This window comes from Dermacentor silvarum, chromosome 6, assembly GCF_013339745.2.
Source record: "Dermacentor silvarum isolate Dsil-2018 chromosome 6, BIME_Dsil_1.4, whole genome shotgun sequence".
In the NCBI taxonomy this organism is placed as follows: Eukaryota; Metazoa; Arthropoda; class Arachnida; order Ixodida; family Ixodidae; genus Dermacentor; species Dermacentor silvarum.
In genome coordinates, this window is record NC_051159.1 from 148,612,531 (window position 1) to 148,640,322 (window position 27,792).

Genomic DNA, 27,792 nt, shown 5'->3' on the forward strand with positions numbered 1-27,792 from the left:
AAGCCATCCGAATTATCGGGCATGTCCGGTAAATCGGGCTTTCGGAAAATCAGTGTTCTCCAATCTCTTTACATGACAGCTCTGTCGTGCTTTCTTCAGGCCCCTTCGACCCATAGACAAATATTGTTGCAGCTCATATTGAACGTGACTGCCCATACAAGGTGAGAAAATGTGAAAATGAACATACCTAATAAAAAAATTACATTTCTCAGCACACGAGAGCCGATGTTAGCAATAAAGGCCTCAAGACTGTTGCTGTAATCCTTGCATAACTGTTAGGTGCTCGGTTTCGTATTGGAGTCCGCTGCACATTGTAGATACAGACACCTTTGACGAGGTTAAGCCGTGCCATGCAGACTTGACCATTGCCAGTCCATTGCCAATAAAGACAAGAAATCTTGCTTTCCATCTCTTTTTATTGTTGTACTGTGTAAAACAAAATAGCATCTCACTTCCAACATTCCTGCCAGAGAAAGAACAGAACAGGAAAAAAAAAAAAAGGATGTGAAAAAAAAAAAGCAAACCTCTTTCAAAACATGGTATGTGTGCACAGTATGTGTGCACACAGCGGCATGTGCAGAGCTGGGAAGCCCTATTGTGCAGTTCAGTTGCAGTCCCTGTGTAGAATCCACAAACAAACAGAAACAGCTGGCTACGAAAACAAAACCACATGCCAAGAGGCTCAACAACCAAGTTCCAACCGACCCATCCCTCGGTTAAAAAAAAACGTCACAGAAAGGTCAAACATACAACTATTCGCACAACATCTCCCATCAACATGCTTTCCCACAGGTACTGCTTCAGTCCTGATGTCAAGGTTTAGGAGTCAGTGAAGAAAGCAGCACAGAGGGTGGCCACCTGTTTCGGTGAAGAGCAGAGATTGACTAAAACGAAGTACTGTCAGGACTTGGTTACGAACGGCAATTCATGGCACTCGGGACAGCACTAGTAGAGCAGACATGAAAAAAAAATATATATGATAAAAATAAAGCAAGATGACAGTAACTTCTCGCATTTCTGACTCACACAGCGCCTATGATCATCACTCAGTAAAACCTTGGTAACAAATACTAAGACATGCACCTGTGAAAAAAAGCAACATGTCCCTACCAGCTGCACTCAAACTTTATGAAAACAAGAATGAACTTAGCTGAGTGAAGAGGCACTGAGATTAGTTTCAAAGATTGATTTGACAATTCTGTTTCAAAGATGTGGAATCTGAGCTGGCTCAAACTGTGGAACTTGCTGATAGCGTTGCAACTGCATCATCATTTCAAGGTGTGAAATAATATGAGGTGGCATGACCCCTCATGGAGATGAGCGGGCAACAGGGTAGTCTGCGGTCACAGTTGTGTTAACTGATATCACCTCTGACACCTCTGTCCTAATGTCCCATACCTACAAAAGATGTTACAGTTTAATCCTTGCCATCACAAACCAACGCTAAATTTTAGGGTAGAAATCATATGAGGCCACCGGTGCATACTATTATGTTTACTGCTCTGCCTAATGACAGTGAATTCATTATTCAATAAAAAGTAAAGCAGACATCAAGGCGTCAAAACTTCGCATTACCGCCACTTTAAAGGCATCACTAAGTCATTTTCAACAAAGCTTTTAGCAAGGCAGAAACCTTGTCAGAAATTGAGATTCAAGTTTAAGCAGCAACCACAGTGAATGCATTTCAATGCTTTTTTTTGCGCCACATTCCAAACATCAGTGTGTCCATTTTATGCTGCGTGATAACAGTGCTGTTTTCAAGCCATAATATGTATCACGGGGCATTTATTTTCACCGGTAGCAGCATGTAACACAATTCAGCAGAAATTACACTATGTTCACTGCACAGTGTAACATGGAAGCACCAACACCGAAAAAGTGGATGTGGTGAAAACATGGCTGCCACTCAAGTGAACCAACACTGAATGCCAGTGAAACATGTGCACATTGGTGCTTATGTCCAACATGTGACTCCAAATAAGAAAGCCAATACTGAAAAGTGAGAGCAGTAGTTCTTCTCTGATGTAGCTGTGAAAAGTATGACTTAAAAGATTTGTGGCCAGTGGTGTTTTACTAAGCCTGCTCACTGTGCAGCATGCTGTGTGGATTATATCCCCACAGCAAATTTAGGATGAAACTATTCATTCAAAACTGATCACACCACTGATGTACTAAGAAGACTACCTTCGACTCAAGTCATTTAGTAGCAACACTCATTTTCAATTACATTAGCCTAAAGACAATTCAATCTTAATTAAGTACCACAATTTGAAAAATGATGAGCTTCACAGTATCTTTGCTTAAGAGTTTGGTGTAATTAGATATAAATGAGCAACGTAATGCAAAAATAGCTAAGCACTAAAGTGACAAAACTTTCAGAAAATGGTGCAACGTGGGATAGCAGCAACATTTTTTTAACTGTGTGTGGGGCGACTCTAGACTCTCTCGAACACCTTGATGTTCGTCTTCCCCACAAGCCTCTCACGTGTCCTGGTTGTTCGGCTTCCTCGCATGACACAAACGACTCGTTACTCAGCTACAATAAGATATGGTGCGAGCCTTACACCCTCTAAGGTGCAGCCTTAACGTAGTGGACCACCAGGATGGCATTTCAGCAACAAAATGAATTTGATAGCATCAAAAACACAGCTGTGCGTATTACTTTGGTATCCCAATGCCATCACTCTATTCGTAGCCTGAAGCTGAACCCTTTACCTCCTGATAATGAGCTGCACTTATCCTTGCAATTTGCACCAATAATGCCACAGATAAGGACTACTTGTCAATGCCGCAGTCACAGTGGCCTTATTTTGCTGGCTAGAAATAAACTGCACTTTTATTTTGGAGTAAGGCGAAAGTGAACTATATTTGAGACAAAATATTGAGCGCCAGCATATTCGTGAAAAAATTTGGTGCAAGATAAAAGCAGGAAATTTCATACATTTTTGGGAACTGTACGATTCAATTGGTTTTTTGGATGCATTTCACCAACTGTAAAGCCGGTATGAAACGTTTATGAAGTGTGGGTTTTCCAAAAGAAAGCTTTATCACCATGTAGTTTTCACTTGCAGCCAGTGAAAAAGCACATAACTCCATCAACCCTATGTGCTAGTCATGACTGCAAACCTAATTTCCGCATTGTTTGTTCCCACCGTACAAATATTCAGCTTCTTCCAAGCTATCATGCCCCGTCAATATCAGATGCCAAATGCATCTCCGTAAGCAATATATCTGATAAGGAACACCCCAATTTTCATTCAACAGCTAACAGTGATTCAACAACTGAGTCGAACATATATAAGTTCTACGAGACAAAATGTCCAAATGTAAAAGCTATTTGGTATATGTTTACACATCATGTTTGAATATCCTATATTGTGAGCAATTGCTGATTCAAAACGATTTCATTGTTCCCTCTCATATTGATCATGGCTGCAAAGCCCTAAAGCACAAATCAAATGTTTACTTGCTCTCAACTACTTTTCTTTGCACATGCAAAATCAAGTTACTTTTATCCCAAGCAGCCGGTGGTGTTCTCATTGAGAATATGCTGCAATTTAGAGAAATTTCAAGGGCAATTTAGAAAGGCTGCAACACCACATTTAAAAAATCCGCATACTGGCAGAGCTCAAGTACAACTTATGGCTGCCCCTCTCTGTCACACTCTTCAGCAAGCCTCCGACACAAAAAGCAGGGGGAATCAACCACCTTAAGATTAGTATACTTCTGCACGAAAAGCTAAACCAAAAACAAGCAAAATCCAGCACTGAGCATCACTCTGACCACCTTCAACACATCATTCAATCTCACAGCAGGAAAAATGTAAAATGTAAAAACAATTTTTAGGACCAACTGTCCTCAACAGGCAGGAAGTTTATGTAGGGGGGGGGGGGGGGTTGAAACAGGGAAAGTGGGTGTCCTGCGACAAAAAAAAAAAAAAAGGTTAAAAAGAATGACCGAACAAACGACGAACAGCAAACGTCAACAGCAACGCTGTCATATATAATATATATATAATATTTATAATATTTATATATTTATATGTATATATATATATTTATATAGCTTCTGTATAAAAAGATCTCCACTCTTCATAGTTTTCTCTTACTCCTTCTCTATATTCATCAACTTGTCGTTCTCTCAAAATCTCTACTGTACAGATGTGTAGCAAGCTCAACCTTTTCTCTACAAGCTACATATTGAAAGCAACGGGATGTGGGATTGGAGGGGAGAGGGAGGGGAATGAACACAGAGTCTTCAATAATGTCTTGGGGAGAACCTGGAGCTATGACTGGCTGATAATGCACCAGCTATAAAATATTTTTCTTTTTACACCAGAATTCAAATGTAGTTGAAACACAGCAGCTTGCAACAATGACTAAAATGAAACAAAAATCCAACGTTGATAAAGGGAATAAATTAAGACAATATTAAGCAGGGCTGGCACTTCATAAAGTGATGCTTATACAGTTTAAACTCACTACTAGCCCACAGCTTTCTTTAATAAAAATAAATAAATAGGAAAACATTTTTCAGTGTTTCTCATAGGCACATCACAAAAATTGAGTAAGACTTCCATGTTCAGCAAGAGCACTGAAACAATTTGTCTGACGGCCTGGTAGATGTGCTCAAAAGTCACCATAAAAAGAAGTTATGGTAGAACACTCCAACATTTTGCTGGCTGATGCATCTACATAAAAGTTTGCACAAGAAATCCCCAGTGTAGTCAACCTCGAACATCTTACAGGAGTGACACCCCTACGCACCCTTTCTTATGATTTAACTCTTGCTGGAGGCATTACTACAGTCCCCGACAGATTTTTCAGACATGCTCAAGCATTCAGACATCCCTGAGGCAGCATAACTTTTGCCACAGAACCAAAGCATAAAGGAGAGTGAAATTTTGAATGCGGCTCGGTGTGTTGCTAAATTTTTTGGTCATGATCTGTGCACATATTGTCGCAAACATGTCAAACGTGGTTGAAGTTGTTGCCATTCGGGTTGCTGCCCATACTTTCACTTTTGTTGGCAAGCTGATTTGCCAGCTTTCCCAATTCCAAACAGCTGCTGCAAAGATAGTTTCGTTGATTTGGCAGGAAACAGTAACCTTGCTCATCGACTCTTGTGACAACCGAAGTTTATTATTAATATTTGCACAAAGCAGAACACCGAGCAAAATTCTGTAAATAAATTTGCCAAACTTTGTGTTGTATAAATCAAGAAAATTATTTTACACTTGAAATCCTGCTTTTTTGGACTGCCCCATTACTCGGACATTTTCGCAGACCCCTTCATATCCAAAAAATCACTCGGTAACTGCATTTGCTTTATCACATACGCCACACAAGCAACTCAGGTGACCGACAGGGCCTCAACTCATTTTGCCATAACTTATAGTCACGATGAATGAGTGCCTGCCCCTGCTTCCTTAGCATCATGCAACACTAGACGCTCTAGGGTAGAAAATAGTTCAATCAATATATCTAGATGTTCTGATGCAATGTCATCAGCCTCGAAGCACTACAGTTCCTCTCCCAAGACATTAGTGAATACTCCTTGAGGCAGACAACAAATGCAGTTAAGCTGGTGGGGGAACAATGAATGGCTCGGAGCTAAACAGCTAAAACAAGAGGCAATTACACTTCTGGGGAACGAAGCTGCACAAGTATGTGTGTGAACCATCACACTCAGCATGAGCTTTAATGCCACGAGCACGGGCCAGAAAGCATGCTTCCTGATTGGACAGTGGCACCAAACGGCACATTGCATGCATGTGTTAAAGTGAGAAGGACAAGAGTTCCGACATTCTGATATCACTCCTCACTTTCTTTGATCTTGCTGTCTTACTTACTCTCTTTCTTGATTCTAACAGTGTATGAATTTTGACATCTTGCTCTTACCTATGCTATTGTCTCAGTATGTGCAGTTACCAAAACGTACTGCCAAGCTCCGTCACATTTTTCTTGCGGCCAGATCTTGAGGTTTTTCAAGCAGCAAGCAACACGGGGAGGTGACAGGAAAGCTTGCAGTTGCACAGCTAGCACAGATAGGTATGCATCAAGTCATGACTGTCCTTTTGATATTGATCTGTCCATAACATCGAGTTGATATCAGTCAGTTATAATGAGCATCAAATACATCAGGGGTAGAACAACCAGACCCAAGTACAAAGGTGGCTTTTAGTGCTAATAGAATAACGAAAGAATCCTTACAACTCAGCAAGAAAGCCATCTGGTGCCACTGTACAATCGCCAAGCAGGACCTAGCACATGCTAGGGCACAGCAGCTCATTTTGAGTGCAGTACATGAAAGGTGATGACAGCAGCAGTAAAAAGTGGAGGTGTGATGGTCAGGGAAGCACGGTGCCAGTCTGTCGGTCCAGTTCCATCATGGCCTCCTGAATGGCATTTTCCAGGTTGCCATTCAGCTTGCGACCCCTGGGCAAAAGGTGGCGAAAATGCTGTTTCATAATAAATCAAGAACTGTGAGGAAAAAAAAGGAAAGACCCAGCAAGTTAGTAGAGTGGGCACTACAACTACAATGCCACATTGGAATGGTCACATAGGGTTACACAGAGAGGAAAAAAAAAAAAAAAACACTAAGAAACTTCATAACTTTTTCTTGTGAGGACATACTGTCTTTGATGGTATACTTTCGAACCACTCAATTGTCTGATATTATGACTTTCGTGTTTCGTGTTCTTAAACATTTCCCGGCTAAAAAGAGCTATCACACTGTTTGCATCTTGCGCTCTCGGGCGTGCAACTACTATTCTTGTGTGCAGATCTACTGCCATTAGGAATGGCTGTGTTTTTATTTCTGTAGCCCTGTTCCCCTGCTGCTTCGTCGTATTCTTTGTGTCCGCGCCTAACTTAATCTTTAGGATGACTACATACATACTTGTTTTTTGTTTTTTTACCAATATGCATAGCTGCTATAAGTTTGGATTAATCAAACATAGTTAGGCTTTTCCACACACACGCACCTGCGGTGCTTCTTGCGTGCCCGGTGATGAGCCTCAAGCCCCTCAGACAAGGTCTTCAGCTTCTCCGGCTCCACTTGGGTGAAGGTGTGGTCACCAAACCATTGCACCCAGAGCTGTCCCCACGTACATGTTAAAGAAAGAAATATTACATGCAGATACAATATGCTTGAACGCATGATGACTGGTTCGACCAGTACAAAGTTACACAAAGATGACCGAAAATAAACAATAATATCACTTCTTTTTTTTTTCTGTTTTCTTTCTGTCATCCTTGTGTAACGTTATGCTGGCCAAACCAGTCAACATGCGCAACTGGCCCAGCAACATACCGTGTTAACATTATAAATTTAACCACTACACCATATTTCTCATTTCACAGTTTAACATACTCACAGACAGCAACTATGATTCGGACCCATTGCTAGGCATTACATTACATGGAACAGTGAAAGAAAAAGAAACAATAAGCAAGCACAGGACAGTGAAGAGTCTCAGCCAATATTGTTATGGCAAGATTCGTTTTGGGGCTTTTTCTTATCACATTGTGTGAAGAAAGTCGGCTGCAACTATACTGGTGGTTTTCGGGTGAATTGCAATACATCTGTTCCAAAGCCACTACACACGATAAAGAATTGATTACAGTGAAATTTATTCGCTGTCCAGCTGACGTTGTTAATATAAATCAACAATGGTGCAACAATAGCTGTCTTAGGCTGGAGGCTCCATGCTGAGACACCTTTTCTGTGACCACTGTTCTCAGTTCAAATCTCCTTTTCCCTTTGAACCTCCACTTCATTTGGATTTGTTGTAATAAAGGTTTACGGTACAGTGCACTGAATGAAAAAATGAAAGTGTGCTTCAGAAAAGCACAGAAGGCAACAACTTTAACTACATTGCTGCTTAAGGCCTTTCCATTACACTCAATGAAAATGACAGACACACATAGACACAGGTAAACAAAACGCAAGGTGCCAACCTTGCCATCTTCAGAGATGATGTGGTGGCCCCGCACTTGGTCTGGTCGCACCAGTTTGCCCGGCCATGAGGGAAAGCCCTTGCTCTGGCCCCACACCAGGTCCCCAATGTCAAATGTGCGTGGTTGTGGAGGCAGTGGAGGAGATTCTCGCTCATCCTCTGCTTGAAAAGTGAAACCAGGCAGAGATTCCAGCAACAGAAACACCAGGAAAGAGTGCAAGCAAGAAACATGTGAGGTTGCACGCTTTTCTTGTACGAATCAGAGCAGTTACCTTTTTCCCAGTGGCAATGTGGGCATTTGTTAAGCATCATGAAATAAGATCAGCCATAACGCAGCCGCAGTGATTAGCCCCTCGCCTCGACATAGACTGCCATAAAGGGCAGCTGAAGCACTTAAAAAAAAAAATCGAGTTTTCAACTAATTATTATGGTTTTTCACCCCCTGAATACAAAAATCATAGTTTAACAAGGCCAGAAGTCACCCCTAGTTGCTTTAATTTAGCAAAAACAGGCCGCAGCATCTGCAGGAGATGCCGCGGGTCGTTTAATGGGCTCTGATGGAAAAGATGATCGTGACGTCATCTCTGGTATCGGCGAGAAGCGTGATTCAAATAGAGCGTTCACATGACCCCTGTATTCACGTCATCCTCGTGCCTGGTCTTTCACCGCTACGCTCGGCATGCAAAGGAGGCGGAATTTACAACAAAAATTTAAACGGCGATGGCGGTGCTGCTACGCGCATGAATGGATGGTAATAACTTTATTGAGTTGTCCTGCAGTTTTGACGACCCGGGCTAAGGTCTCCCACGACGGGACGTCGAGATCTTGTCTCAGCGCCGCCTCGCGGGCCTGCTGGACAGCCCAGAGTTGGTCGCTGAGGTCGGAGCTGCGCAGAGCGGCGGCCCACCTCAGTGATAGAGTCTCGGAGTTTAATTCGTTTTTGTCTTGAGCGTTACATTCCCATAGCATGTGTTTGAGTGTAGACATTTCCTGTTTGCATATCTTGCATGTGTCTTCTTTGTGTACTGCGGGGAATATCCGTTTGAGGTGAAATGGGTTCGGGAAGGTTTTTGTTTGCAGTTGACGTAGTGCCACTGCTTGTGCCCTGTTTAGGTCTTTGTGTGGTGGTGGGATTGCTCTTCTGGCTGGTTGGTACACCTTTGTAATGCCGTTGTATATGGTCAGTCTGTCTCGTTCGGTTCGGGGGTCTTCCCGAGAGGCCGGCCGTGCGCGGTCCGTCAGCTCTCGCGCTCTGCGGTGGGCTACCTCGTTGAGGTTCGGGGGTGCCTGGTCGCCCATATTGACGTGGGCGGGGAACCATACGATGCGACTCGGGTGGTCCTTGGGGGTGCGTATTCTCTTAAGAATGTTGATGCTTTAGGGGAAATGCATAATCGAGAAAATAACTGCAGGAGTTTAATTACACTATGTCAGACTTCCAAACCTCCACAAATCTTCCAATTCTAAAACCTTTTCAGCTTCCCTTTAAGCTTCATGTTCATAGACTCACTGAGTGAGTACCATTATCGGGTCAAAACAACTGAAATACACCTCAATCACCAATTTGAGCCAGTAAGTGCAGTACACATCATTTTTGGGAATAAAGTGTCTATTCTGCACCTTATTCAGTTCTTTATGGGTAATCTTTAGGGCCACTCAAATTATAACAACCTTCTGATATAGCAAACACATTCTGTGCAACAAAGGTGCTAGTTGTATCCACTACACTCTGTATGTGGAGAAGAACTCTTGAAGATCCAGAAAATACTAAGAAAGCTAATATATTCGACTTACGTTAATTCAACCCTGACGAGATCAACAAAAGTGATTGAATTATCTGGTGGTTTGAATTAAACAAGATGGAGAAAAAACGCCACGACACACTGCCCATTCATTTGGAAGTACTTGGCTAATACTAACACGCTCCTGAATCAAACACGCACCCACTTTCTGTGTGTCCAAAGTAGCAAAGTAATGTTATAGCTCTTAAATAAAGTATAAATCTAATGTGCACCCAATTTTTCAGCAAGGAAAATGGGCAAGGGTCTAATTATGTGATGCACAATGGCAGCCGGTTTCCTAAAGTCAGCTTCGCCGCAACACGTGATAAAGCATAATACAAACGCCATTAAACCAGTTTCAGTTTTGTATCTGATTTTACCGCACTGCCCATTTTTGACCAAATTTTCTTTAAAAAAAAAGAAAGAAAGCACACATTAGAATCGCACAAGCACTGTGATCAGACATTGTGAGCCACGGTTATTGCTTGAGACATTTCTTGGGCAGGCCGAAAAAAAGGCATTTTCTGCGGGAGATGACGTGTGTTCAACACATTCACTGTCCCTGAAGCTCCACCAAGAGAGACACTGCCACTAAAGAGGTCGCTATTGGGGTCACCATAGAAGTCGGGAGCATGCATTCTGACTAGTCAAGTTCTAATTATCTGGCGAAGGGCAATTTTAGGATTGAAATAACGCAACTTTGGGCTTATATAAATGCATGGGACCTTCGGGTGGAATCAAGTAATAAAAAAAATCAACTGGAGTCGAATTGACGGAAGTCTACTGTATTACAACCGCACAATGTGAATAAACAATGTGGAATACATCCATATTCGTCGGCTTAGAAAACAGTTTGTAAGCACAGTGCGTAAATAGAACATTTACTATAATTATCTGTATCTGTGCAGGTGAACTAGTACCTACAATAGAGGCTGAAACCACAGGGCTGCTGCAACTAAAATTTCTGCACATATCAACTAATTTTTGAAATTATTATAACAGAGTTAAATATAGTTTTATGCATAAGGGAGCAAGCTGTGTCATTGAGCAGAAGCGCTAGAGCTGGAGGTTGTTGGTAATGCATTATAAATATTCCAACAGCACACACACACGCACAAAAAAAGGATGAAGATGAGAACCATGCAAACAAAGAACCATTTCTTTAAAGGGACACTAAAGCAAAACAATAAAACAATAAATCAACTTAGACTGATAAAGTATTATTCAAGAACTCTGCTGTCGTTGATTACACTGCTAGGTCAATTATTAGGAGAGAAAATGAACCTCAAAGTTAATTTTTTTTAATTTCGCGGGGTAACCCCGATGTCAGCCCTTCAGTGTGACGTCACAACTTTTAAAGTAATTTTTTTGTATTTGGGCCACATTGGCTCAGTAAAAGTTCGCGAAACTTGCTATATTCAGTTGTGGGCTCCTTTAGAATTCAATGTAGTCAATCTTTACCGCTAAAGAATTAACAGAGACCTAGAAGACACTGTCAAAATCCATGACGTCACGGTGAGCTGGTGAGGGCACTTCAAGGTGGCATCGCCACGCGCCTCCGCATTTTTTGTTTCTTTCTGGCTTACCAAGCTGCTTCTCACATTAAGAATGGTGTTTTCGGTATTGTGGAAAGGTAATCTACTGATACAGAAGAAATAATTTTTCCCTTTAGTTTCCCTTTAAACATGAAGTTAATTGAAACTACTAGTATCTTGCAATGATATAATGCCCAACTCAAGTGGGAGTCACAACAGAAACGAGAGAGAGAGAGAGAGAGAGAGAGTTCACATGGGTTCACCATGTGTTAGTAGAGCATCAGTGAGCGATGTTACTCCATGGCGAGTCAAGGTTCCTCAAAATACATGTTAGTTTTTGAATACCTTGCAATATTTTTGAACAGGTTTCTTTTTCCTTATATTTTAGTTTTCTTTTGTAAAAAGATATATAGCAGGAAAAAAAAATGGAAGGTCAGCACTTCATTTCTCCCACCTCAATTTTTTTTTTTTGCACTGTTAATAAAACCATAGCCCTTCATTCTACATGAAAATTACATTGCATGTGGAGATGGAGTGAATTTACTGCATTACTAAAAGGGAAGAGAAACCCTTTGTAATCTCCTTAAGTGATGCTTTGAAATTGGTAAAACAGAAAACTACATGTGCGGTCTAACCGCATGAAGAGGAATTTTGATCACTAGAGGCGTTACAGAAATGTACATTGTGCAGTCATCGACACCACTTGTCAACTTACCAGCCGAGTCATCTCTAAACTCATCCTGGGTAAGGAAAAGCAGTTCCCGCCTTCTACGCTTGGGGTCCTTCTTGGCCTTCTGCTTAGCAACACTACTGACATCACTCTCTAATGACTGCACACAGGTCATGTTTGTCCGCTGCAACTCATGACTGGACTCTACTCCCGAATCCCCACTACTGCTCGTCCCTCCCATGGAAGGCTGCCCTTCCCCCACCAGGGTCTCTTCACTGGAACACTCATGCTGCCTCGGCTGCAGCTGGCTCAAGTCCACTGAAGCAGCACAGCCAGGGTCGTCGCTTGTCCCTGTGCTGGACGATATGTGGCCTTCCTGTTCAGTTCCATAAGCAGCCCACTCAAAACGTGCACGACTCACTTCATGGGTCGGTCCTGCCTGGATGGGAACGGTGGATGACACCGACGGGCTGCTTTCACCTGCTTCCACGGAGAGGCTCTGTACCCCAACACTGTGCACATGTGTACAGTCATTTTCTGAAGACACTGGCACATCTGCATTTGCAAATGCTGGCACATCCATGTCCATGTGCGTTGGAAAGCCCCGACTGCCAGGCCTTGGCAGCTGTTCATCTGCCTCTTCTTCGCTGGCCGATAGGTTGGCCTCAGCTGTTGTTGCTGTTGTAAATGCCACTTCGTCGTTTAAGAACCCCGTCTTGCACTCCTCCGCTGACAGTTCTCTTTCAGCCTCGAAACACATTACTGGAGCATCAAGCTCTGCATCTGAGCTGTCTTCAGCACTTGTGCCACTATGCTGCATTACCAGTGATTCTTGCGAAGGTTCTATGGGTGTCACAGGTGTAATGAGCTTGTGCTGGTCTGATGCCATCTGTCGTGGTGATGGTAGCGGTGGAGATGGTTGTGATGTTAACTGTGAATCAACCTGTGGATGCAACTGCGGTTGCAGCGGGGGCTGGGTAATCGGCTGTGGCTGTAAATGGGGCTGTGACTGTGGCTGAGGCTGGAGTTGAAACTGTGACTGCACTTGGGGCTGTAGTTGGAACTGAGGCTGTAGCTGAGGCTGTGGCTGCAGCTGAGGTTGCGGCTGCAGTTGAGGCTGTGGCTGTAGTTGAGGTTGTGGCTGTAGTTGACGCTGCGCCTGCAGTGAAGGCTGTGGCTGCAGTTGAGGCTGTGGCTGCAGTTGAGGTTGTGGCTGCAGTTGAGGCTGTGGCTGCAGTTGAGGCTGTGGCTGCAGTTGAGGCTGCAGCTGCTGCTGGGTTTGTTGTATGGTTTGACATCGTTCTTGCAGCACAGTGATGGGCTGTGGTTGGGCTGTGACAACATTGTGCATGGGCATGCCCAGCAGACCCAGGGATGGCATCATGCCCATGACCAGCTGTGGGGGGCTCACTGAGGGCAGGGTTCCATAGTTGAGCAGGGGCGCCGACTGGACGACGGGGGCTTGCCCAGCCGGGAACACTGTCACTGTGGGTAGGCCTGCCTGTTGCAGACTCGAGACCGTCAGACTCAGCATGTTCACTGGTCCCCGGCCCACTTCTGCCACTCCACACTTGGCCTTGGAAGTGCCATCATCCTGAAGACAAGACAGACGCAATCGCTAGTGAGTGTGTGAGTTAGTCACAACTTGTAGATCATTAAAAGCAAATTAAGATGCAAGGTACAGCAGCAACCACACATTATATTGCAAGAAAACAATATATGCAGATCCCATGCACTGTTGGAATCTATGTAAGCGAGCTTTCTGCGCTATTTGTATTCATTGATGGTATTTGGCGGTGGTGTTGATGTCACACAACAGTCGTGATGCGATTTTAAATCTTCTTCTTTCTGGGGTTTTACGTGCCAAAACCAGTTCTGATTATGAGGCACGCCGTAGTGGAGGACTCCGGATTAATTTTGACCACCTGGGGTTCTTTAATGTGCACTACAACGCAAGCACACGGGCGTTTTTGCATTTCGCCTCCATCGAAATGCGGCCGCGGCGGCCGGGATTCAATCCCGCGATCTCGTGCTCAGCAGCTCGAGATTAAATGTTACCTGTCCTGCACCACTTGTGTTTGCCCACGTAGTACACAGAACACAAAGAAACGTGTCATTCATTCCCTCATTCCTTTAATAACAGAGCCCACATGAGCAATGCTTTCTGATGATGCATTTTCTTTCTCCCGTGTCATGTTAGGTGAACTGTCCCAAGCACAGAAGGGTGAGGTTAATCACCCGTCTCCTGACTGCCTCAGTATGGGACCCGATTGTACCCATTCCCTGCCTCCTCTCTCTCTACTCCCCTCTCTAACATTCTCCCTACCTCCTCTCTGGACTGTTGTCACTGCTGCACGTGAGCATGGAGACAAGCGTGGCAGCTTCTGCAATGTTTTTGCAGGGGGGTCACGCCTAATTACTGCATACAAAGGGCATGGTTTGGTCCCCCAAGGTGCGTCAGGGGACATTGTGGCCCCACTCTACGGAAACGTTGTTGACGTCACCTATCTCGTCTCCTACACCCCTCTCAACCACCCCCCAATGCGGTGTGCAAGGCAGCAGCAGTGGAAAAGTTGAAGAAGCAAAGAAATCTTCGCTTTAAGAAGGAGTTATAGATATATACAACCAGGTGACAGCCTCACAGTGCCTGGAAGTAACCTTGCATAAGATACATGTCATAAGAACACAATTGTCCATTTAATACATTATCTTCATGAACACCACGGGTACGTGCACATCAGTCTTGGTGCGCTATGTCCTTACAATGAGTAAAGTGCAGCGGAAAACAAACTGACATGTTTACCCTCCCTCAAGTGGTAAGTTGCTGTGTCAATCAAAGTGTTGACCATTAATTACAAGAGCAAAGATTGCTGCCATGAGCAAAATAACCATAAGGAAAAGGTGTCTTTACATGAATTATCACTGCTATTGAATCCATGTGACACTTAATCCCGCCACATCGGTGAGAATGTTAATTTATCTGAGTACAACTCATCGAAAGCACTGTTGAAATGTGGTATCAGTATAAATTGAAATGTAAGCAGGCCGAACACTGATCAGAACTCCAGTTATGCATAATTACATGGAAGTGCGACTTGCAGTCACTCTGTAGACAGCTTCTAAGCATGGTGTAGTCACAAATATATGTCCTGGAGCTTGAAATAAGCCACGACTACAAGTCCAGGCAAACACAAAAACACAACAGTGCACTATGGTTGTTTTCGACTTGTTCACATCTGAATTTACACTAACAGTACATGGCTGCAACAGGAAAAAATGCTTTAAAATCACACACACTATAAATTTCATGCCTACTGTCTGATCCCAGTTATAAATTCCCACATTTCCATCTAAGGCAACAAAAGTGCCATGTGTGGTACATAAAAAGTAAAACAAAATATGAAATGGCATTTCAAACCATCTGCTGAGTGTGAGAGACGGCACATGCGTGAAGAGCCAGAATAAGGACATGCAAATCAGTCTTAAAGGGGTCATGAAACACTTTTCTAATTATAGAATAACATCACTATTAAATTATGTCACTTCATGAATGTCCTGCTACAAAAATTTTTCAAATCCTTTAAGCACAAGCGAAGTTAGACATGGTTATCAGACCGTTGAGCGGCTTTCTTTCTTGTGTCATTTCCACTAGTGTACTTTAAGCTACACAGGGGCAAGGGGACGCAAGGGAGCAATGACCCACTGGCCCCTCCCAAAGGTTGGACATCTCGGCGGCAAGACGGCTCGTAGAGGCCACAGTATCTACGGTAGGCTTTTCATCTCGAAGGCCACGCAGAACTGACATAGCAACATGCAACAGTTGTGTCTACACCAACAGTGCAAAGATAAAATGGTTCTTCTGTTGTTTTGAGATTGCAGACATATATTTTTCATTTATTTACCTCAAATGAGCAATAATTGTATTACTAAGAATGTTCTCCCAATCACGACATCAGCCAATAGATGTTGTGGGTCCATCTGCTTGCAATAATGCTGCATGATGACATAGCGGAAGCAAGAGCAGGCAATTTTTCACTGCTTTTGATCCGAGATTGTAAATTCCCTGCTGCATGCAGTGCAATATTATTTGGTTCACAGGTTCGCAGAAGCATTGTTAAAAGATGGCCAATGTTTTCTTACTATTGTAATGATGTTTAACTAAAGGTGAGAAGCAGGAGATAAACAGCAGCCTAGCAGCAGCGAACAGCCTGAGCTCTCTTGCAAATCACAGCACGGGCCGTCATCATCGTTGTCTCTGAGCTGCTGTCGGAAACACGAGGTGCGTCCCGCTTCATTACATTGGCCCCGGGTGTGAAACGAAGCCATCCTGGCGACTCGGGGAGTAGACAAGATGAGGGGGTCGAAATAAGGCTTCAGCCGGCTAACATGCGCTGTCTCGCGACCTCGACAATGAAGGTCCGGCGATGGTGTGATGTGCTTAACGATATAGTTCACAGGAGAGGAGGCGTCGATGATCCGGTATGGACCATGGTACCGCACAAGTAGTTTAGAAGAACGACCGGGGATGTGAGGCGGTATCCATAGCTCAGGTATTTTCTGAGCATCAAGGAACTATGAGGGAAGTGTGCCGTTTGTGTAACATGGCCTAGCCTACATTTCAAAATACCTCAACGCTTTTACGAGGAATGATGAACATGCCATCAGATGTGAAGCCTTTTAGAAGGAAACGTTCCTCAGGATAAAGTGGAAAGATGGCAGCACAGGGCTAACTCTAAACAACAAATAAGACTGAATATCTCAACCAACAAAATTATAGTAAGCTTTCAAAATAACAATTCCTTGATTGGGAGCACTACTGCATGGTCAATTTTGCAATTACTAATTGACAGTGAATTTTTTTTACAAACTTATTTTACAAACTTATAAAAAACTTATTGGAGCCTGCTTTCCATTGCGACCCAGTGTAAAAAAAAAAAATTAATAGAGACTACTATCCATCAGTCTGAACAATCACTCTGAAACATGAACACGGAGCACTTTTCTTCAATAACAGAAGGATGTGAGGAATTCCAAAATGAGTCTTTCCCTATAATGACAGAATGGATACAACTAAAAACTGCATCAACAGATTTCCAAGCCAGCCATCTCTAGCACATGTTTTTATGTAAATTAATGTAGCAACCAAGGAGTCACAAATGCATGATTACAATTTTCCCTTTTACCAGCAGCAAATGCATGCTAAATGCCATTTTGATTAGATGCAAACAGTAAGTGCAACTCAGAAACCTAGCATTAGCACTTTAGTATATTTTTAGCGAGCGCCACATAATGTTGTGTCGTGCGCCAGCCCTGTCACAGTGCTCAAAACTGGGCCTTTCAACAGATGTGCTTGGAGCCCTGCAAGTTTCATTCTCTGCAGAAGCTCCCGTCATTAACAACCACCATCTGTTCACAGCTTCCTCAAATAACATTTCATAATTGTGTATTTTCTTGTGATCAATTTGTGCTCATTTACTTTTTTTAGTCTGGCAGCTTAGCTGAAGGAATGTTAAATAAATATTAGGCACTCACTACAATGAGGGAGCCCATCACAATAGTATATACACTATTTTGACGGGCCCCCACTACTGGGGGCCCGTTTTTATTCCATCGCATGTTATGTGCACATAGTTTGGTAGTCAGTGAATGGGGGAGAGGGGTGCTGTCTCGCTGGGGTGCACAGTAACAAAGTAACAATGTGTCATTATTCATTAGTCTGCAGCCGCTAGAGCGGCATCTACCTAAGGCCCCCACCCCCTGGGCTACGCAACGGATTGCATCACTCCCCTTGCCGGGAGCCCTCCGTGTCAGGCGTGGTGGTGAAGCATAGGACAAAAGAACAAGTACAGCAGAAGTCAAACGAGAAAAAAAAAATACAGCAACCTTAAAGAAAGTTTCCCATGAGAATTGACCTAGGACCCATCCATCACGAGCCCGACGCTTTTCCGCGGCGCCATGAAACCAGATGGAAAAGTTTGCTATTACACAAGTTCTACAAAGTAACACTAGATGGCACGAGATATCTGTGCAAGGTAGGGTGCCTCGATAGTAGGGTGCCTCGATAGTAGGGTGCCTCGATAGTACCGCTTTTCGGCATTTATGGCGGGGATATGTTTGCTACTGTGGTAAACCCAAGGTACACCCGCCGAATAGCCGAGCTGAAGCGGGAATTGGAAGCGGTTGGAATAACCTCTACTTGACCCTTGAAAGTGTGCCATGCTAGCTATACGTCGGTCATAGTTCACCTGCTTTTGCCCTATGAAATTAAATTCTAGGCTTATTGAAAAACGAGAACTTGTTGCTCCGGGGCTAAAATATATCTCCGGTAGATTAATGATATCGTGATCTCCTATAATATTTGCCAAGATGTTCAAGTTTTATCCTAAAACCAGTGACACAAAGAGACACGTTGAGCAGTATTTCGATCGCCATTGTGGTGGTACAGAGCGGTGTGGGGCTGCTGAAAGGGTGTCACCACTTTGAACGGCAGCACTGCTATCAAGCGTAAGGCAAGCAATTGTGTGAGACGACAGCAAGATTATGGCAAAAATAATGCCTTGACGACGATGGTACGATGGTGATGACAACAGCATAATGATGAGTGTGATGGCGATAACGATTGCACGATGACATGCCACCTAATTTATTATACGCTGGCATCACATCCTGGATTGATCCCAAAGGCAATGTACCGGGTAAACTGGGCCCATCCCAAATGTAGTGTCATGTCTCATTCACATACCATCTCAAAGCTCTAGCTGCCATAAAGAAAGGATAGAAGAAACTGGCGTGTTCTTTCAACAAGCAGGTTGTTGCTATGCGACATGACACATGTGCCAATCATCTGAAAGCATTAGCGGCATGAGGGAAAGAGTGGCAAGGTTCACTAGATTCATGCATCCGCTTGTGACTTAATGGATAGAGCATCAAGCTATTACACTGGAGGATTCTGGTTCAAATCCCACAATAGGACACCACACTTTTTTTTAATGAAGGCCCAAAAAAAGCAAGACAGGAACCTACTACAAGGTGCTTACATGAGGCAAAGAATGTAATAAGATGGGAATGTAGCTACACCGATGTCAGATAGCAGGATTATGATACACTAGCTAATATAAGGGCATGAAAGCCTGCTACTCTACCAGGTAAAGTGCATACCACATGACAAAAGCATCCTGGCTTTCCAATGTGTGACATGTGACTTTCAGCTAGAGGACAGAGGCTTTGCACACACAACACGAACACTTTGAGCATGCACTACACAGCCAGCAGTGCTTTTTTCCATGCCCATGCTGTAGATGGTGGCCTGGCACTCGTTGGTGTTGGGAGTTGACATCGATAAATCTATATTGGTTGTGCTGACAATCCTTCCAGTTTTAAATTGTCCGCGTGAATGAAGGAACTATGGAGGGAAATTTCTTTACTGCTTACTTCATAATTCTCTGATAGCAGGGCCTCCCTACAGCTATAACACTGCTAATTTTGTATTAGCAGTGTTGCATAACTATGCACAAAGCAGATTTGACGTCCTGAAAAGATACTGCACAAAATTGTTCAGTACCTGAATAGATGACATTCAAGTACCCCACGAAATAGCCCCCACCCTGAAGAGAACAGAATACAGTGTCTGTCAGATGTTACCGACCCACTGCACATGCGACTGAACCTACCACCAACCTGTGAATTGGGGCCCCTGAAAAGCGGGAGACAGATGATTTGTGCAGAAAGGTGGCTGCTATTAAAAAAAAAATTATGGGGCTTTATGTGCCAAAACCACAATTTGATTATGAGGCACATCATAGTGAGGGGCTCCCGAATAATTTGGACCACCTGGGGTTCTTTAACGTGCACCTAAATCTAAGTACATGGTTGTTTTCACATTTTGCCCCCATCGAAATGCAGCCGCCGTGGCCAGGAAAAGGTGGCTGGTATGCCTATTGGAACATGGAAACTAAATGAACACGCTTGCTGGTACAGCTAGTCATTTGTTGGACCACATGCATCATTGTGCAGTGTGTCCTTAACTTTTGTCACTTCGAAGCCTCAAGAGACTGAATGGAGCAGCAGCTCTTGATCATTTAAGCTCTGGAGTACAAGGCTTGCTACAGGAGCCTTGCCACAAGGCCTGACAATGGATTTCGTCAATTGGCAAAGTGGCTTAGATACTTTTGCCAAGAACTGTGCAACATGAAAACTCTGGCACATGCGTTAAATCGCAACAGACATGTACTATCGCACTCAATATGAGTTGCCCCAACGCGGGCATACACCCGCCAGTTATTTCAATCATAAAATTGACAAGCGCAAATTTTCTTGTAAGCAGGGTGCTACCACTAATCAGAACGGGATTCAGCAATATTGAGCCCAACAGCACCTCTTTAGGAATGCCGTTGTACTATGCTTTGGCATTATACACATTTTCTGGTACATGAAATGTTAACAATCCAGTTTTCAACTTTTTTCAACATTGTCTTTTAGAAAGTGCAGCGAGCTATGTCCTGTTTCTTATGGACTCAAAAAAGATAATTTGCTGCAGAATACATTAAGGAACCTTAATACAGATAAATAATGGATGTGTAACTTGAAGAGCAGCTTCTGCTGTGGTACCACTGGCTTACCCCAGTGATAGCAAAGTATTGGCAAGGTTACCTATAGCCTTGGCATTATGTAATGCAACGTTTATGAAATAAAATAAAATAAATAATGCCTTCTCAGAAGTTTCAAGAGTCAAGCAATCCCTGAAATCGGAAGCTATGGTATGTCTCACCAGGATGGAATACCCTAATAAATTCAGCCTTGTCTTCCTAGGAAGTGCATGAATTGCATATTACCGTTGCACAGTACTTTGCAACCAACACTTGGCCATACTAACACAACTAAGGCATTCACTAAATGTCTCACTTTAAATACATGGTTCCCCCAAATAGCAGTATGTAATTCTTGTCGGTATTATTCCGCTTAACAAACCTAACCAAGTAGCAAGCACACTTCTAAAAAAAATATTTGTTACTCTTGACATTTGGCACTACTGTACAAGCCTGCTTCAAAAGGCCTCTACCCGCTCATTATACAGGGTCTTCCAGCAACAACTGTATTCAATTATTTAAAATATAGGATTACAACCAATATGGTAATCAATCCTTGTTGCCCAAAATTCCTAGAAGTGAAGGAACTCAAAAGTTGCGCGATTATAGCGCAATTTTCATTGTCTACCAAAGCTATGAATCCTGACTGGAAAAAAAAAGAAAAAGCTTCATCTCGTGTCCCCTATTTTAAATCCGAGGAAGTTTCCATTGAGACACCCTCCGTTCGTTCCTAAACTATAGTAGCCAGAACATTAATTGTTGCTTATGCCACATAAACACAATGAAATAAGATGATGTGATGTGCTTTCTACATGATGAAGCATGCCAAGACATGCTACAGAGAAAAAAATGTGCACACACATAGTCCACCATGTCTTGAGCATGCATCAGGACAGAGAAAAAAAATCCAAAATGCAGTGGTGACAATTTTATTTTAGCTTGGGACAACAGAGCAGCAAAAAAGCAGCAACTTCTAAAGTTCTCTTGCAGGGGTGACATGGTTTGATTTAGGCAGCAGGACATCATGAAGGCCCTGCCCAACTTGCATGTCTGACAGCACTCCTTTCAAACACAGAGTTGCATGCTAACATTACCAGAGAGAAACCTGGTGCTGCAATAATTGTGGGAATCAAAGGCAGTACATGCATTTTTCTACACTGAAATGGCGTTGTCAGGAAAACATTGTGGCTTATTTAATTGTCCCTTGAAGCTCGAATGCACTGTGTGCTCACCCCAAACATTTAATTCGAGCAGTTAATTGCTTTGCACAAACAGGCTACTCTTTCTTTTTTTTTTTGTCATGTAATTAAAGCGAGTGAACAAATCCAGCATAAGCATAACAAAAAGGCCACAAGAATACTCCGCTAGACTCCCAAACTAGAAAATTTTGCATACTGCCCATTATTCCCACACTGGCTTTACCACCACACCGGCACTTATCAGAGGCCCAAGCACCAGATGGTGATTTCAGAGTGAAACCCTATAATATAAACTAACAGATCCAAAATACAGTGCTCACAATGAAGATCTAGGCTGTGCAAGTGTAAAATGTTCACACTTTGTAGTTTAAGAATGTTTAGCAGTTTGCGCAGGCAACATCATGCATTTGTATTGTTACAGTAACTTTAGCACACCACAGAAACATTTGTTCTTGCGAAAGACAAATTCAACCAGAGCAGGGAGCTTTGTTCAAATTGGGTCTCACAAATTTGACCTTATAGCAGCGCATTATACAATACATTGTTACAACTGAAATCACTTTATTAGAAGTATCGAGTTCAAAGTTTTTCATAGTCCCAACTGCTGTGAATGCATTTTAGAACCAAGTTAATCAAAGTGGAGCGGTGTCAGCATCCACTTAGTAAAGAGCTGCAAATCTGAGTGAGACCAACTGGTGTAGAATATACAGTAACCATTTCTTTTTGTCTATCATGTTGGGGTGGCCAAAGAATTCTGTGAAAGTCACTTTGGCACATTGTGGCAGCTCCTCAGGACAGACTATCTTCATGCAAGGATAACATATGAGGCAGCTGACCACATATATCAGCAAAGTTTTATGAATATCATGTCCCTACCACTGAGCGTGGCTTTGATTCAATATAGGTGATGCGAGCTCCTGCACCATTGGAGTGTACATCCCATGTTACCATGGCTCTTTTGGGGCCTCTCTGCGTTTAACAAAATTCTGCTTATTATTAAGTAAATTTCCTGTCCTTCACTGTGACAAATGGTTACTGTGTTACGGGCCACACTTTAAAACAAGCTTTATACCACTACATAAGATAAAACATTTTATAAACAACAGTACTCAAGCTTTAATGAACTGATGAAAGCCCCACGAATAAGAAAAATAACAACAAAGGACCACAATTACATTTCTCCCTTTTTATGCAATTCAAGATATCTTCCGAAATGCTACGTCTTTTCTGTATTTTTCCTAAATTGTCCATAAAGCTGTGCTAGTGCAGTACAAGTTACTTTGGCAGTGTACCAAGGAGTGAGATTTCTGACAAACAAATGTCTATTCGTTGTAGAGCGAGACCGAGTCTTGGGGCACTGCAATATCACAGAGATATGCCTCAAAGCATCGTGTGCGTGTACGTGTGCTCACAGATATAGAAGAGTATTATACAAACTTCTGGGATTGGAATCTACACCCTGTGTTATAGAGAAATCGTAAAGGACATGCCCAAACCTTGCTCTGGGCCACTATTTTGTAGCGATGCTTTTCCCCCATGCTAATGCCTTTCATCGCTTTTCGCAATTGTGAGTGGTCAAAATATTGCTCCACCCCGGGCGAAGCATAGCTTTGATCACTCACTAACACGAAAAGCGCCGAAAGGCATTAATATTGGGAAAAAGCACCGCTACAAAAAAGTGGCCCTGTTCTTGCCTTATCCTGATGAGCGCAAGCACCTTTTTTTTTTTTAACATGTGAAGCATTAACAATGAAAAATAGCTGACTGCTGCACTAAACTGTAGGATGCTGACAAAATAGGCCTCCAAAGTCAATCAAGGGCATGGAGTACTAGCACAATGGTGAAGCCTAAAAGCCAAACTATGCCCACGCATGCCGGCACGCGAAATCTCACGCCCCCGCACCTCACTCATGTGCAGATGGTGCAGGACAGATCGTACGCGCCGAAGTGCGGCGCAAGCACAGATATGTGCACGCTAAGAAATAGCCTCGTCCAACATGGCTGCACCCATGGCTCCCGCTTTAGCATGAATTCTCTTGATCGCTGCGTTCTCACTCACGTTGATCGCCAGTAACTATTGAAATGAGCTTTTGCTTTCTCTAAACTCACCTGAAATGTTAGTTATGAGCGCATAGCGTGTCCAATTTATGAAATGGTTTTGCGATTCCGGCGCCCATAGGCCTAACGAGACGTGTCCGCATAGCAACAGGAAGGTTGTTATTATATTGTGTAGGCTTGGGTGCATTTGGCACGAGGCACCAGACAGCGCCCTGCCTTCTAGCATCTTCCTTGCGTTTGCGTTTCCGTACTTTAAACTGAAGTCTTGAAGGGATGTACACCGAAACGTTTCGCAAAGGTGCTTGCATTTAACATACGTAAGGAGACAAAGCCTATTCTAAAGCTGTCTATCTTCTCCAGACAAATGTTGGTGCTCTGGCTGCCTCACAAAAATACGAAACGATGTCTACCAAGGCGAAAATGTGCGGCAAGAGTCTTGTAGGTTCAAACCACCATTCCTCGCAAGGCACGACAAATGCAAGGTGTGCGGGTGCGGGCGTTTGCGCGCCAGCAAGCGTACAAAACTTTGGCCTTCACACTGCATCACACTTTTCTACAAATGTCATTGTAAGCGTTCTCCAAGCAACTTCATTTCATCAATGTGTTTGACTGTCCCAGATTGCTGTATTTGACTGTTACATCAGGACACGAAGAAAATGTTTACCTAAACATACATATACAAGTTGATCTTATTTATGACCGAGTCAATGTGAAGTCTGAACAGCATAGCAGGTTGAAATGGCAAATGGTGCCGACTGAATGGTTTAACTAATAATTAAATCAATTCCTGAGGTATAAATTGTGCATGAACGATGGTTCTCTAATGCCTGCAACAATAAAAGTAAGAATTAATAAATGCAGTTTACAGTGCCATGCTAGTCTACATATTTCATGTTAAATGTTTCTTGGAAAGTGCAACAAAGTATGAAATATGGCATCAGCAGCAAACTCTAATAAGGATATGCTGATGATGCCCTGACCAGTTAGCAAAGCAATGAAATGCGTCCATCATGTCAGTACTTGAAAATTATATTAAGTCCAGTTCTAGAGCTCAGCTCTTTGGAATGCTGCAATGATAATGATAAGTCCAAATCAACCTTTGTCCAGAACCATAATATCTTTTCCATACTACAAAGCTGTGACATGCCACTTCTCTCAAGTTACCCTTTTTGGTACTGCCTTCTCAAATGCATAACGAGATAACATTCTCACTGCCTTGTGAAAGTATTTACCCATTAGCTGTGCACATCATACACGCATGATGTATGACCACTAAGCACTATTGCCAGTCTAACGATCAAAGCCCATCAGCACCCTTAGATAGCACCTTGTGCTTGCAGCATGTGCATCAAACCTCTTGCAAAAATCACTGTGTCAATGAGCAAGTTCCGAGAACCAGTTGTGATGCTGGCCAAAATGATCTTGAGATGTTCCATGAAGAGAGCATTCAATAATTTTTGTAAAGAAGTGTGACAAGATTAAAGTGCTGTTTTATGTAGAAATACACAAAATTGATGCTCACAAGTATCCTAGGTGAGCCAGAAGTAACACAATAAATAAAAGTATAATAATTCCCAAAGTAAAGACTGCATACTCGTATGGACTCCAGTATGGACTGCATACTGTTGGACTGCATACAGTATGGACTGCATACTGTTGTCATCGAGACTTGTCAACGCGATTTTTTAAAAACATTTTTGTTCATTTCTGTGAAAATTGCATCTTGCTATGGTTTGCAATCTTCAAATGTTAAATATTTACTTTCTCTGTTACCTTCTGGGTCACCCTGTACATGTGGATGCATTGTAAGGCTTCAATACTGTGACTTTTTTTTTTTTATTCCAACAAATATTCTGCACTTGAGCAGCCTTTTTCTTTGAGAATCTCCCCACTAAACAGACAACAAATTCTAGCAATCATTGCTGGAATCGAAGCACATGCCAAAATCACAGTACTACCACTAATGTGCAGCCAAAATTTCAAGCACAAAAACCAGAAAGTAAGAAAACAGCATGGGAGGCACAGGTGATGCATGCTCAAAACATGTGGGACAAACATTATAGATGGTGCACAAGATCTACACATGACATCACTCACACTTACACAACGAAAACAAATTTGTGTCAGTCAAGCATCTGTTCAGATTTGGGCATTGTAGGAAGCCTACAGAAAACAACTATGAAAATCAGGCAGTTCACAACCTTTCAGGCATTTATCCTTACATTACTTTGTGCCTCTTTCATTAGTAAAGGAAAAGAAAGTACAAATACGACTGGTGGACAATACACAACACTAACCATGACAAGCACACATGAGTAACAGTAATAAAATGTACATGACCAAAGTGAAGTGCAGTAAGTGTATACTTATTTTTGTATATATATTAATGTACACATATACGTCAGTGCTTAATTAAGCTAAATAATAAATGGCCTTGAGCTTCAAAAAACAATGCTGCATAATGCAACAGTGACAAGAAGTTCACTTGTCCAAGTGAATTATACACAGACGAACCACGGCCGCATTTTTTATGGAGAATCCTCAGCCTGGGTGTTATCAATAGTTTAATTTCCAGGTTTTCAAGCCTACCTTGCATCACAAATATTACAATAATATTAACTAACTATCGTTTTTATCTGTGTTTGTATATATTTATTGCATAATCTGCTGACATTGTACCAAACCATACTGGAACAGGCATATCATCATACTGCTATCGTAGCAACCTTTACCTCCCACCCTTACATCCTTGTTTCTATCCTGCTAGATTTCGTCATGTTCTGTGGGAACAATGTATTCTGTAGAAACAGTAAAAAGAAAATACTTATTTAATGTATGTAAACTAGGCTTTTTAACACCAGTTAACCTAGAAACATTTTCACACTGTAGCCACTTGCTGACAGGCTCAAAATGCCTACAGCTCAATACTGTCGCTCTGCACAGAGGCACTTTTTCTGTTGGAACAAACGCAGTGAAGTGACAACGTTCTCTATGAAACTATCAAAAGCTATCAAAGCATTCAGCTTGATTTAAATCCAATTTTGTATGCCCTGCATCTGCAAAACTTTCGTCACGACTGACCAGAACATACTTCCTGAGCCATTAACCTGAATGTGGCCAGCAAGAAAGAACCACCACAATCCAGTTGAAATAAAATTTGAAGGTAAATCAAACCCCCAGTGACATTCACAATGAATATCGCTGCAGGCTAACAATCTGTACCATGCGATGCTACCACGTTGTCTTGATGACAACAGTGCAAAATATGTGGAGCTTGCTATTTTCTCAGAACAAGCACTCGTGGCCTGTTTTGAGCAATCTTGACTAAATGATGAAAGAAAAGAATAAAGAACATGTAAAACACACACATCATCTGCCATTATTAGTATAAATGTTTATGGTATGTAACATTATCAGGACTGTACATGCAATTTTCAGGATTGCAAACATAGAAGGCAGCAAAACAACACCTTGTATAACTAAGAAAAAGAAAACAAAACCACTCCAATGTCGACTTTTCTGGTAAAAAGGGTACGAGTGATACTAGTAAATAAATTGACAGTGCACAGTAGTGTAATTCTGTAATTCTTGAACGAACAGTGCACACCACAAGACTCGCCCTAGCGCTTAGTATGTTTTATCCTGTAGCTAGCTGGCTCAAAACGTGGTCACCTTTGGAGTTTGTACAAATAACATAGCTAGCCTGGTTCTGGGTAGCATGCATTACTTACAGCAACCAAGGATCAATCTGGCTTACAGCTAATTTACACTGCTCACAGCAGAGCGCTATCAAATGGATTAAGAAAACTTCATTTTGTGTGAATTGAACTGAATTGAATATAATACAAACTGAATCGGATTGAATACGAGATTAGGTTAGAAAACGTTCTCTGTATTATGCCCCTCGCAATAATGCCAATGGCGCTGCGAGTTTAAAGAATAAAGAATAAAACGTTCAAGAACAACCTTGAAATATTGAATCAAGACCCAACATTTTCTCATTT

The 27,792-nt window shown here is 42.5% G+C and overlaps 1 protein-coding gene and 1 long non-coding RNA gene across 4 annotated transcripts in view; both read right to left on the bottom strand.

Annotated features, from left to right (window-relative positions):
• Positions 1 to 398: 398 nt before the first annotated feature.
• The window catches only part of LOC119456202 (proline-rich protein 36-like), a 54,293-nt gene continuing 26,899 nt past the window's right edge, over positions 399 to 27,792 (bottom strand). For 2 of the 3 annotated variants that reach the window (XM_037717830.2, XM_037717831.2), the window contains 4 exons: positions 11,992 to 13,540; positions 7,962 to 8,122; positions 6,986 to 7,098; positions 399 to 6,437 (listed from right to left, as the gene is read on the bottom strand). In XM_037717830.2, coding sequence (XP_037573758.1) covers positions 6,350 to 6,437; positions 6,986 to 7,098; positions 7,962 to 8,122; positions 11,992 to 13,540 — 1,911 coding nt within the window. In that variant the 3' untranslated portion in view covers positions 399 to 6,349. The remainder of the gene's footprint in view (positions 6,438 to 6,985; positions 7,099 to 7,961; positions 8,123 to 11,991; positions 13,541 to 27,792) is intronic. The other variant, XM_049669599.1, reaches the window with a different exon arrangement.
• LOC125946425 (uncharacterized) lies at positions 18,979 to 27,460 on the bottom strand. The gene is made up of 2 exons (XR_007467578.1): positions 26,753 to 27,460; positions 18,979 to 26,721 (listed from the first exon to the last, which is right to left on the bottom strand). It is a non-coding gene; the product is annotated as an uncharacterized LOC125946425 (long non-coding RNA).